Source organism: Colias philodice, chromosome 3 (assembly GCF_061535455.1).
Source record: "Colias philodice isolate Cphi_HAF_F1 chromosome 3, ilColPhil1 Martin Lab GWU primary, whole genome shotgun sequence".
NCBI classification, from domain to species: domain Eukaryota; kingdom Metazoa; phylum Arthropoda; class Insecta; order Lepidoptera; family Pieridae; genus Colias; species Colias philodice.
The window spans coordinates 1,612,206-1,626,011 of NC_143088.1; the positions used below are offsets into that span (position 1 = coordinate 1,612,206).

At 33.3% G+C, this 13,806-nt stretch overlaps 2 protein-coding genes and 1 long non-coding RNA gene across 5 annotated transcripts in view; 2 read left to right on the forward strand and 1 right to left on the reverse strand.

The window, feature by feature from the left end:
- The window catches only part of LOC149489386 (amidophosphoribosyltransferase-like), a 33,832-nt gene that overhangs the window by 18,156 nt on the left and 1,870 nt on the right, over window positions 1–13,806 (forward strand). For 2 of the 3 annotated variants that reach the window (XM_089712724.1, XM_089712731.1), the window contains exons 8-13: window positions 265–300; window positions 1,504–1,593; window positions 1,986–2,144; window positions 2,637–2,764; window positions 4,454–4,675; window positions 5,000–5,120. In XM_089712724.1, the coding sequence (XP_089568850.1) occupies window positions 265–300; window positions 1,504–1,593; window positions 1,986–2,144; window positions 2,637–2,764; window positions 4,454–4,675; window positions 5,000–5,120 (756 nt within the window). The remainder of the gene's footprint in view (window positions 1–264; window positions 301–1,503; window positions 1,594–1,985; window positions 2,145–2,636; window positions 2,765–4,453; window positions 4,676–4,999; window positions 5,121–13,806) is intronic. The other variant, XM_089712739.1, reaches the window with a different exon arrangement.
- LOC149489387 (uncharacterized) overlaps window positions 415–13,806 on the reverse strand; it is a 68,606-nt gene continuing 55,214 nt past the window's right edge. The window contains exons 2-3 of the long non-coding RNA XR_016317945.1: window positions 748–873; window positions 415–666 (exon numbers count right to left, since the gene is read on the reverse strand). This is a non-coding gene — a long non-coding RNA (uncharacterized LOC149489387). The remainder of the gene's footprint in view (window positions 667–747; window positions 874–13,806) is intronic.
- On the forward strand, window positions 6,149–11,239 carry LOC149489388 (uncharacterized). Its single transcript, XM_089712494.1, has one exon. The coding sequence runs from the start codon at window positions 6,619–6,621 to the stop codon at window positions 8,134–8,136; it is 1,518 nt and encodes a 505-aa protein (XP_089568620.1). The 5' UTR covers window positions 6,149–6,618; the 3' UTR covers window positions 8,137–11,239.

A 13,806-nucleotide genomic window follows, 5' to 3' on the forward strand; every position in this document is an offset into this window, starting at 1 on the left:
AGACTAAAAGATACCAATAATATTGTAAAATAATTGATATATGTAGGTTAAAAAAATACACAAACAAATGTAATTATTGCATTGTAAGTGTACAAAGTTTAAATTAAATCTGTCTGTTGAAAGCGGGTTAAAAACTAAACGACATGATACAAGTATATAACAGGATATTGCATGAAATCTTTTGTTCAAATCAATAATTTTTAGTGGATGATATGCATAATTGCATGATATTATACCGATAATTAATAATAAAAACCTTTTCAGATGTCTACAAGCAAACTTCAGCGCAGCATGCCGCGGGTAACGCATGATTCATTGTCATTTATAACGCCATTATATCGTTAACATTTATTTCGGCCATTTCATTGCATTAGTCTGTATATTTAATAAGCAAAAAAAAATGAAATAAATACAGTTGAACCTCGATAACTTAAACCTCGGTAACATAAAAACCTCTGTAACTTCAAAAAATAATGTGTTCCCTTCCCATCAGAGCCCAAAACCTCTTTAACTTAAAATACGCAACCTCTATAACTTAAATAAATAATCTCTGTATTGGCCCTCAGTAACTTCAAGAAATGTTTCCACAACCTCTATAACATAAAATTGTTTGTCAATGAGTCATTTTGAAAGAGTGTCAAAACAAAAGGTTTCGGTATTTATTGCCTGCACGTGTTTACTATGTATTGTTAACGTAAACAATACATTACCTATTGTTTGCTTTATCGAAATTCTTCAAAGCTTTGCGGCGGTTAGCTTTATGACAACGACTTACTCGCATCATAAGTTTTTGATTGTTGTCCTGGAAACATCAATTTACTTACTGTGTGATAAAACTGGCTTAAAATGAGTCCAAAAAGAAAACTAACAACCCTCACCTACGCTTATAAATTAAAAGCTATAGAAGCAGTGAAAAATGGATAGACCCTTGATAACTTAAAACCTCTATAACTTAAAATATTTTGTGTTTCCCTTGGACTTTAACTTATCGAGGTTCTACTGTAGTACCAATTGCTTTGGTATAAAATGTTTTTAAAATATAGAATGGTACTAAAAAAAACGAAAAAAATTTGAAGGTAGTTATTAATTCGATTCAATTTAGGTGTAAACTTAAAAAAAAAATATTTTTCTTCCTTATGTTACTTACAAGGAACGGCCAGTCCTTAGTATTGTCTCAATTATCACAAAATTAAGTTTCAGATCGACTCCTATACACTATACTTTGATTTAAATGTAAAGCTTTTCAATAAAAATTGAACTTCATTTTCTTTTTGCCTAAAAAAATGTAAAATTCAAGATTTTTGTTTATAATGCATGTTAAGTATTTTTACACAACTTCTAATTGACTAATTACTTACTGCTTTTGAAATTAATTTGGGCAGTACCTACTAACCTTCAAAATTAATTATATTTGAACTATTTTTTTCTTTAATTGCATGTTTGACTCTAATATAAATTAAAAATAATAACGTTTTAAATAAAATTAAATATTATTGTCAACAGTTTTGATGAACGGCTGTGCAAAGAACGGAATTGAAGACAGGGCCGAGGGGTGGGTCGTGTCGTCTGAGTCTTGTGGTTTCTTGTCTATTGGTAAGTTCTAGAATAAGCTTTTAAATAAACAATAAAATAAAATTAAAAAACATAAAAAACTTGTTAACTATACTGTGTTCTCATAGATCAAGTAATATGTTGGTCCGATGCAATACAGAAGAAGGGTATAATTAGTAATGCTAATGACCCACAAAAAAATCTCGTCTATTATGTTCATTTTTGAAGTGAAACTTCTTTAGGCGCGTTGAGAGTAAAATTTCAAGGTCGTGTCAAGTCAATACCATCACGTCATGAATGATGAAGTAAGATGACGATTTTGGTATCTTAGAAATTTTGCGATAGAAATTTTTCTTTTGACACGTGTGCTCGGTTCACACGCTCTTTTAATTGTTTTTTGATCCACGACCTAATCTCCAATTTCCGTTATTCAGGTGCCCGCTACGTGCGTGAAGTGCTTCCAGGAGAAATAGTTGAAATGTCCCGTCATGGGATCAGAACCGTGGACGTAGTGGAGCGGCCCGAGGGCAAGCAGCAGGCGTTCTGCATCTTTGAGTATGTGTACTTCGCGAGGGCGGATAGTATGTTTGAAGGTGGGTAGTGGAAAAAAAGTAAAAAAGGTGTGGGTAGTTTGAGAAAATGAAAAAAAAATTAAACTAAAAGGTTTTGGAGTGATTGCTAGCACTCCTGCAACTTCGAGTGGTTCCCGTGTGTGGATACCATCTTTGTAGGTGGTTTTTGAGAAATGTAGGTAGATTGAGAATTATTAGGAAAAATTGATTGCTAGATAAATAGGATAAAAGGGTGACCTTAAGCAATATATTTGATAAAATTGTCATCGTAGCTAAAGTTCCATCTTTCTACACTTATATTATAAAGAGGAAAACTTTGTTTGTTTGTAATGAATAGGCTCATAAACTACTGGACCGATTTGGATGAAATTTGCACAGATAATCTTTAGACCCTGAGAAAGAACATAGGCTACCTTTTATTGCGAAATATGTACCACGGGCGAAGCCGGGGCGGACCGCTAGTATATTATAAGCCCAATATAACGTGTGACATAACAAATTGGTCCTTTTCAGGTCAAATGGTATACTCAGCGCGGTTACAATGCGGCCGCATGTTGGCGCGCGAGTCCCCCATAGACGCGGATATTGTATCATCTGTGCCTGAATCCGGCACTGCCGCTGCTCACGGGTATGCGAGACAGGTGGGTCATGGGAAAACTAGCTGTGCCCATTGAGGTATTATTGAAGTGAAAACTTCTTTAGCGGCGTTGGGTATAAAATCTTAAACTCGCGTCAGGACACGTGGCCTGATCGAAAAAGCGGCTAATTTTTTTTAGCCCTTATATTCCATGCGTAAGACGGATACCATTCCAAAATATCAAACATGCTGAACGTTAATAATCAAGTTTTCACTTCTGCCGGCACTCCCGGAGTGCAACCCGTCTTTTTGTTTATACAGAGGACACCACGAACAAAATCTGTGCGACAAGCGCGGCGGGGCGGGGCGGCTAGTGAGTCATAGAATTTGCAAATATTCTGCCTATTATTACTTATAAATTAAAACCAATCAATGTAACAAAAAAAATGGTTTGAGACGATTGACTCTAACTCGTGTTAGAAAAAGTGTAGTAGCGATGGCCTCTCTAGTACGTAGTACATAGTAACTCAATGGCTGTGCCCTGCGGTTTTACCCGCATTGCCCCGCTTCTATTGGGAGGAGACGTTTAGGAGTCCATTGCTGTCACAGTGACACGTACTTTATACCCCTCGTTTTCAACAAAGTATAATACATGTATTTTACAAATTTGATGCAATGTTTTCGTTTCTCATAGACATACGTAAAACATGTTGTATACAAAATTTGATACATGTAGGATAACTTATATGAAACTTGTTAGTTGAAAACTTCTAGTTGCCTACATGTTTATGATCTCTTGTTTTTGTTGTAGCAATACTTGTAGAATTCGAGACAAATTCAGTCGTACCTACTTTTATAATTTCTACTAATAAAAAAACTTTTGTGAGATGTATGTATGTTGAAAACTTTATCCAACAAACATGGATAAAGTTTAAAACTTGTTTGTTACTAGTATTATACAGAAATTGCAATAAAATAAACAATACTTATCTAAACCACGACTGTATTTTGTAGGTGAGAACGCTATCAATGGATCAGACAAGTTCTAATCATGTCACAGACTTCAGTGTAAACGCAAATGTGTTTTATACTTGTATAAATACTTGTGGGCTACAAAGTGTGAACGAAAGAATGTTTGAGACAGTATCAATACATTTATAAAACAAATAATTATGTTTTGAAAAGTATTCTACAAGTTTTGTATCAAACTAGTATTTAACTTGTTTCTTGGTGAAAACGAGGGGTTATATACAGGGTGTAATCGTTAAGTGTGCACAGGCGATTATTCGGTAACTAAATCTTTAAACTGATATCGAAAGTACTATATGCCTAAAGAGTAAAATGACAATAATAACTTTTTAAAAATAAAACGAGAAATATCCAAAAAAATTACATCAAACAATCCGCCCCGGATTGGCGTGAAAGGATGCGGGTTCGAGTCCCGCCCCGTGATCGAATTTTTTCTATTTATAAATTTATATTTATAAAGCATTTTGAATGCCATAAAAACCTCATCAAACATCAAATTCGTCTTTTATTTTGTTTTCTATTTGTCACACCAAAACCTCACGAGCGCGATCGCAGGTATAACGAGAGAGAGATGGACCGATCTCCCGTCTCATCTCGAGCGCTGCCACCAATAAGACGTTATCACGTAAACATCTTGATCGTAAACCTACTTTACAAACAACCATTTTCTTTGTATTTCCTAACTGTGTAAACAATGAAGAATAAATAAAGATTATTCCCACAGTCGGGCATCCCCTTCATGGAGGTGCTGTGTAAGAACAGATACGTTGGGAGGACGTTCATCCAACCTTCGACCAGGCTTCGTCAATTGGGCGTAGCTAAGAAATTCGGGGCTCTATCGGAGAATGTGAGGGGCAAGAGGATCGTGCTCATAGATGATTCTATAGTGAGAGGGAACACTATTGGACCGATTATCAAGTTGCTGAGGGATGCGGGAGCGGCTGAGGTTTGTATTTCACTATATTGATACCTATTAAAATAACTAATACTACTCCTATATAAACTTAAATAACTAAAAACTTCAGTCTTATTAAAATATGCTAAATTTGATGAAGTTATTACTAAAAAAAGTAAAAAATTTAATAGTTTAGTAGTATTTTCATGTTTAGTAATTTTTTTTATATTAATGTTTGGTCCTTCCAGTTGGATTTGTGCCGATTTACTCCTTTCGCCTTTTTTATTTTTTCAAAATGTTATAAAATATAATTTGGTCCTTCGAGCCGGATTTGCCTTGAAACACTTATTTTATTCAATTATTAATGATTTTCAGGTACATATAAGGATAGCGTCTCCCCCTCTAAAATACCCGTGTTACATGGGCATAAACATCCCCACCCGGGAGGAGCTGATCGCCAACAAAATGGACACGTTTAAGTTGGCTGAACATGTTGGTAAGTGAAGAGAAATACATGTTAATAAATTAAATTGCGGATTTTCTTTAGATTATTCATGTTCGTTAGACGTATCACGTATGCTGGCAGAGGTTGTTTTTATAAATTCATAATAATATTGAAATCAGTATATAAAATTGTTTCATCTTAGTCCATTGAATGAGTCCCTCCAAGGGGGGTCTAGAGTGCGTGAGTTAGTAACGTAAGATGTTTCTTCGGAAACATGTCAAGAGTCCCTAGGTAATAAACATACTAAAACCCCGGGCCACTAGGAGGAGCCCCGGAGTGGGGGGAGGGGGGAATGGGTCCATTTTTTCATTTTTCGCTTAAATCTCAAAAACGGTACATGTTAGAGAAAAACTTTCAAGGAAAAATTGAAAGGCCATAAAATTATCTACAAGTTGTACCTGAATCATTTTTTCCTATATCCTACCGTTTCTGAGTTATACGCAGTAAAACATGATTTTGGCTCAAACAATTTCAACATCAATCGATCAAAAAATATTTCTTTCTTCCAAAAAACTCAAATGTGCAACTTGTGACCAGTACTGATAGATTGCTCTTAATTAGTTCTATAATTGGTAAAATAAACACATTCCTCCATGGAAGCCTTTAGGAGGAATCGATTGTCAAAATATTATATTAGGGCAGTTTGAGTTACTGAACTTGATCTTTTTATTTTTTTCTTCCAAAAAACTCAAAAGTGCAACTTGTGACCGGTACAGATAGATTGCTCATAATTAGGTCTATCATTGCTTAAAATACCAGATTCCACCACGGAGGCGTTTACGGGGAATTGAATTTTATCAGGGTAGTTATGATACATGAACTTTTTATTTTTTTCTTCCAAAAAGCTCAAAAGTGCAACTTGTGACCGGTACGGTTGATGACAGATGTCAACAGCTGAGTGAATATCAGCTCCTTAGTTTTAAATTCAAAAATCATATTAAATTCAATAATTACTTGTAAAAACAGTATAAATTAGTAATAGTTAACTATCTTATCAACGTACAAGTGTTATTATTTAATGTGAAATACGTATAATTACGTGACTGAAGCTGCGTTTTGTATAACGTGGATGTCAACGGCAACGGAAATTCAAATTCGAATTTCTTCTTGGATAAAACCAGGGGAGTACTAGTTTTAATATATCTTATTTATAGATACACACAACATTCACATTCATTTAAAGTTTGAACTAATAACACTGCTCATATTTTATGAGTAACGTCACAATAAATACATGAGCGCATAGTTATCGTCTCACTTTGCTTGACAAGTTGGAAGCAATTTAGAGGACAAAAACTAATAGCTCCAGACAAAATATACTTCAGTTCTAATACAAAACCTATATCTTATCCATTCACTATCTACTCTTTTCTTATAATTAAACCATATTAAGCCTATCTAACACAAGCAAAATTGTTTTAATTGTATCATATTATTATATACAATTTTTAACATCTATTTCACCTGTTTCAGCAACTAAAATTACAACATGCTGACCCGCAAGGCAGTGGCCAAAGATATGGAAAACAAACTAAAGGCCACACTACAGGATTTAAAGGCTTCTCAATCCCTGTGTGAACAACTCTTGCTGGAGAGAGAGGAACATGAGGTAGAAATCCAGCAAATAATAAACAAGAATACTAGTCTGAAGGCCGAGCTAGCTGAACTCCACACTCAATATATGGACAGCCAAAACAAATGCACAGCCCTTCAAGACCTTGTCGACAGCTTCCAACAGTGTTCCAATGACCACGAGAAGGCTCTCAGTCGTATCGCTGAACTGGAATGCAGTTTAATGGAGGTTCAGGAGGATAACTCCAAGCGGCTATGCAATTCATCCAACAGTCTTTTTGGTGAACTGCTTGAATGTGGACAGTTAAGTGGTTTTGAAAACAGTAGAAACATTAAGTTCAATTCACACAACAAATTGAAAAAATATCTTAGATTAAGTAAGTTTATAAAACGTACAAAATCAATTATTAGAAATAGATTTTCATGGAAAAATGTAGTACAATTACAAAATAAAAATAACAGTCTTGTGAAAGAGTTAGATAGATATCATAGGGACTTAGAACATTATAAAATGATATATGAAGTGGAAACTACTGAACTGAAGGAGAAAATAGACTCATTAAATGATACATTACTTGACCTCAACCAAAAATATTCTGCTGCCCAGTTACAAATTAATGAACACATAAAAGAGGCAGATTACCTAATTAAGTTAAGCAATGAAAATATGGATCGTTTCGAATCTCTAACCAATAACTATGTATGTAAGTGTTCAATAAGTGACAATAAGCAACAGTCGCCCCATAAGCTAATTGACTGCACTGATATACATAGTATTCAATCAACGGCAACAATTCCATCTACTAAAACGAAACATCTTTCCACGCAGGAAATTATTGTGTTGTCAGACAATATTGGTCAGGGATTTGGCGCTTTGCTTAACAATTTGGGGCATAAAGTAACTAATTTTTGTACTCCTAATAGTTCATTTACATATATCATGAATTCATTAGATAGTTTTACTTTTAATGAAAATAGTATTGTTATTATATTATATGGAGATAGTTTTAAATTAAAAAAACATGACATAGATATAGGATTTCAAAAAATGTTAAAAATTAGTAGTGAGACAAAATGCAAATTTATGTTGTGTACATTACCATATTTGCCTGGTTTGACACAAAATCAATATAAATTTATCTATAATATTAACTTGAAATTATATAATTTAACAAATCATCATAGTGATGCATTTATATATTTTGACATAAATTCTTGTATTAAATCTTTTTGTTTGACAAAGAATACAGTGTATCTGCCATTTAGATATAAGAGAGAACTTGCTATGTTAATAGCATATAAAATTATTAACCAGTCTGGTACATGTTTAGTATCAGACCCTGGATCTACTATAATTTTATGTAGTAGTAATTATATACATCAACCTAGTTTAAGTGTTGACAGACAATCTAGCCCTAAGCTAGATTTAAACTAGTTTATAAGACAACAGCTAAGCAGTCTTTTTCTATTGTGCATCAAAATATTCAAGGCTTGGCTAGCAAATTATTAGAAATAGAATTATTTTTAAATCATAATAGAATTAAAATATTTTGTGTAACAGAACATTGGCTTAAACAATGTCAGTTGTTAATAAATATTGATAATTATAAATTAAAAAGTATATACTTTAGAACAAACGCTATTCATGGAGGTTCTCTTATTTTTGTACACAATAGTTTAAAATGCAAGGAACGAACTGACATTGTTAGCCTTTCTGTAGAACGGACCATTGAACTGTCCTGTGTGGAGCTGGAGCGTTATATTATTGTTTGCGTTTATAGACCCCCTTCCAGTGACTATAATATGTTTGAGACAGTCATGGAAGAAATATTAAAGCGTTTAAGTAGGAGTAAAAAAAAAAGTTATAGTATGTGGTGATTTTAATATTGATATACTTTTACAAACACAAACGGCAACACGAATTGTTAATTTGTTTCAGTCATTTAATCTGTATAAACTTTTTAATGAACCCACACGAATTACACCTACTTCTGCAACCTGTATTGATAATATATACTGCGACTGCAACTGTTTAGAGAAAAATATTCTCAATACACTCACTTCGGATCACTGTGGCCAGAAAGTAGTTTTTGAATGGGATTGTTTACCTGAATTTAAAAGAATTAATGTTAGGCCTATAACTAAAAAAGGCATTAATAAATTTAGAGATAATATTAATAAAAGCCTGCCCGTACTGAATGATCAATCCTGTCATAATAATCCTTGTGAAATGTTTAAAAATCTTTTTAATTTAGTGCATAATGAATTTGAAAAAATATTTAAAGTTAAATCTTTAAATATTACCAAGGATTTACCATTTAGTAAATGGGCGACACCTAGCATACATAGGTGTAGGATCGTTCTTTATGAGTTATATGGTATGAAGCAATATAATAAAGACCCATCTTTTCTTAGTTATGTTAGAAATTACTCAAAAACTTTTAAAATTGTTTGTTTTACTGCGAAGCGTTTGTATATCAGAGATAAAATACGCGACTCCGATAATAAAGTTAAAACAGTTTGGTCTATTATTAATGGTGAAATGGGTAAAAGCAAATCAAGTAATACCATAAAACTTGTTAATAATGGCATGGTTATTGACAAAAATGCTGATGTTGCGCTTGCATTTGAAGATTTCTTTAGTAGTGTCCCTGCTAGCATTACTAATAATTTAAATTCGTCTTCAGCACTTGCAGAGACCTTTTTGAGGGACCATGTTGCGGGGTGCAGCACATTATTTGAATTGCGACACGTAACTGCTAATGATATTGTTACAGCCTTTAAGACACTAAATTTAAAAAATACTTGTGATCTTTGGGGAATGTCCGTAAATTTAGTTAATAATATAATAGAAAATATTGCGAACAATTTAGCTTTTATATTTAATAAGTGTTGTGACTATGGTACATTTCCTAATTTATTAAAGCTTAGTAAAGTTATACCTCTATTTAAGAAAGGCGATCAAGAAGACTGTAACAACTATAGACCTATCTCGATTTTACCAACATTAAGTAAGGTATTCGAAAAGTTAATATTAAACCAATTGACTAGTCACTTTGCATCTAATAATTTGCTGCACACCAAACAGTTTGGTTTCACAAAGGGGCGCTCAACCACAGATGCTGGAGTTGCACTACTAACACATATATATAAGGCATGGGAAAACTCAAAAAATGCTTTGGGGATATTTTGTGACCTCTCCAAGGCATTTGACTGCGTTGAACATTGTACCTTATTGCGTAAACTTAATCACTATGGGATTAAAGGACAAGCTCAGAACCTCATAGCCTCATACCTGCATGATAGGATACAAACTGTAGTTGTTAATGGAGAACGTTCTAGCGGTGCGTCAATTAACATTGGTGTTCCACAGGGATCTATTTTAGGACCCTTCTTGTTCTTGGTATATATCAATGATCTACCTTATTATTTACAGGATAGGTGTGAAATAGTTCTGTTTGCAGATGATACCTCATTAATATTTAATGTGGATAGGCATGACCCAAATGTTGACGAAGTGAACAGTGCTCTTTTACACATATCCGACTGGTTTACTGCTAATAATTTATTATTAAATGCCAAAAAAACAACTTGTGTTGAATTTTTACTACCAAACGTTAAAAAGTTAAGCAGAAATATTACCTTGAACGGGGAGGTATTACACCCTACAGAATCGACTGTATTTCTTGGGTTAACATTGGACGAGAAACTACAGTGGGGAGCCCATGTCAACACCGCTGCAGGTAAGCTCAGTTCAGCAGCATATGCAGTCCGAAAGGTAAGGCATCTCACCGATGAAGATACAGCTAGATTGGTTTATTTCAGCTACTTTCATAGTATTATGTCCTATGGAATTCTACTATGGGGCAGGGCAGCAGATATAGAAACTATATTTATCTTACAGAAAAGAGCCATTCGTTCTATATATAATTTACGTGCTCGGGACTCACTAAGAGATCTCTTTAAGAATACTGGTATCCTTACTGTACCATCACAGTATATATTTAATAATATTTTGCATGTACACAAAAACGCCGACTTACACACAAGAGTAGGAGATAGACACTGTTATGGCACAAGGAACAGAAATAGAATTGAAATGCCATTTTTCCGATTAGCTAAAGTTAAAAATTCATTTATGGGTCAAGGTATACGCTTTTACAATAGAATTCCTCATAATATTAAAGAGTTTAGTAGTTCTAAATTTAAAACTTATATAAAAAATGTACTAGTTCAGAGAGCGTACTACAGTATTCAGGAATATATGGACGATAAAAACCCATGGAGGGTTGTCGCGTAAAAACCACAGGACAGTTCTTTGGCATGTTATTACAATACTTATATGTTGTTACATATGTATTTTGTAAAATTGTAAAACTGACATGATTTAAAAGAGCAACTATGGAGTTTCTTGCCGGTTCTTCTCCGTAGATACTGCTTTCCGAATCGGTGGTAAATTTTAAAATATGTAATGACGTTTCAAAAGTGCTTCTTTAAGAAGTCTAATTGAATAAATAAATGTTTGAGTTTGAGTTTGAGTTTGAGTTTACAGATAGATTGCTCATAATTAGGTCTATCATTGATAAAAATACCAGATTCCACCATGGAGGCGTTTACGGGGAATTGAATTTTATTAGGGTAGTTATAGTAGAGCCAATTTAATAGGCAACATTTGACGTCTATCAATTTTATCTTCATAGGGTGGTAACCTGCTTAAAAACATCGATTAAAGTGAATTAATCGATACGGACTTGAAACATTTGTCAATCGAACTTGAAACACATGTCAATAATTTATGATAATTTTTATTCCTAAGTAATCAATGCATTCGATTCTAGATGTCAGATTTCGATTTTTAGAGTAACGTCTCTGGTATTTAAAAAGAAAAAAGGTTTATTGACACAAAATTGTAGCGACGTCAGTTCTTTAAATCAGAAATTGTTTATTATGTTTAGAATGGTTTATCGGTAAAATCAAATCCTAAAATTACTTGTATCGGTCATTATTATTATAAATATGTAATCGTAATTGAAAAAAGTTAAACAAATGTGCAGTTCTAACAAAACGAACTATCATGTTATTCTATGTCGTGGTTACTAGGTTACGTTGTTGAATTTTGTTGAACTGTCAAATGTTGCTTATTAAAATGGCTCTACTATAGTTAAAAAGTTCATGTATCGTAACTACCCTAATAAAATTCAATACCTCCTAAAGGCCTCCATGGTGGAATCTGGTTTTTTTATCAATGATAGACCTAATTAAGAGCAATCTAACAGTACCAGTCACAAGTTGCACTTTTGAGTTTTTTGGAAGAAAAAAATAAAAAGATCAAGTTCAGTAACTCAAACTACCCTAATATAGTATTTTGACAATCGATTCCTCCTAAAGGCTTCCATGGAGGAATGTGTTTATTTTACCAATTATAGACCTAATTAAGAGCAATCTAACAGTACCAGTCACAAGTTGCACTTTTGAGTTTTTTGGAAGAAAAAAATAAAAAGATCAAGTTCAGTAACTCAAACTACCCTAATATAGTATTTTGACAATCGATTCCTCCTAAAGGCTTCCATGGAGGAATGTGTTTATTTTACCAATTATAGACCTAATTAAGAGCAATCTAACAGTACCAGTCACAAGTTGCACTTTTGAGTTTTTTGGAAGAAAAAAATAAAAAGATCAAGTTCAGTAACTCAAACTACCCTAATATAGTATTTTGAAAATCGATTCCTCCTAAAGGCTTCCATGGAGGAATGTGTTTATTTTACTAATTATAGACCTAATTAAGAGCAATCTATCAGTATCGGTCACAAGTTGCACTTTTGAGTTTTTTTGGAGAAAAAAAATAAAAAGTTCAAGTATCGTAACTACCCTAATAAAATTCAATTCCCCGTAAACGCCTCCGTGTTGGAATCTGGTATTTTTATCAATAATAGACCCAATTATGAGCAATCTATCTGTACCGGTCACAAGTTGCACTTATGAGTTTATTGGAAGAAAAAAATAAAAAGATCAAGTTCAGTAACTCAAACTACCATAATATAATATTTTGACAATCGATTCCTCCTAAAAGCTTCCATGGAGGAATGTGTTTATTTTGCCAATTATAGACCTAATTAAGAGCAATCTATCAGTACCGGTCACAAGTTGCACTTTTGAGTTTTTTGGAAGAAAGAAATATTTTTTGATCGATTGATGTGGAAATTGTTTGAGCCAAAATCATGTTTTACTGCGTATAACTCAGAAACGGTAGGATATAGGAAAAAATGATTTAGGTACAACTTGTAGATAATTTTATGGCCTTTCAACTTTTCCTTGAAAGTTTTTCTCTAACATGTACCGTTTTTGAGATTTAAGCGAAAAATGAAAAAATGGACCCATTTTCCCCCTCCCCCCACTCCGGGGCTCCTCCTAGTGGCCCGGGGTTTTAGTATGTTTATTACCTAGGGACTCTTGACATGTTTCCGAAGAAACATCTTACGTTACTAACTCACGCACTCTAGAACTTTTTATTCAATGGACTATCTATAGTAGAGCCAATTTAATAGGCAACATTTGACGTCTATCAATTTTATCTTCATAGGGTGGTAACCTGCTTAAAAACATCGATTAAAATGAATTAATCGATACAGACTTGAAACATTTGTCAATCGAACTTGAAACACATGTCAATAATTTATGATAATTTTTGTTCCCAAGTAATCGATGCATTCGATTCTAGATGTCAGATTTCGATTTTTAGAGTAACGTCTCTAGTATTTAAAAAGAATAAAGTTTTATTGACACATAATTGAAGCGACGTCAGTTCTTTAAATCAGAAATTGTTTATTATGTTTAGAATGGTTTATCAGTAAAATCAAATCCTAAAATTACTTGTATCGGTCATTATTATTATAAATATGTAATCGTAATTGAAAAAAGTTAAACAAATGTGTAGTTCTAACAAAACGAAATATGATGTTATTCTATGTCGTGTTTACTAGGTTACGTTGTTGAATTTTGTTGAACTGTCAAATGTTGCCTATTAAAATGGCTCTACAATAATTAACAGATGAAGGTATATTTTTAATCCCGGATTTTAGACTATATAAAGCATGTTAAATGTTCC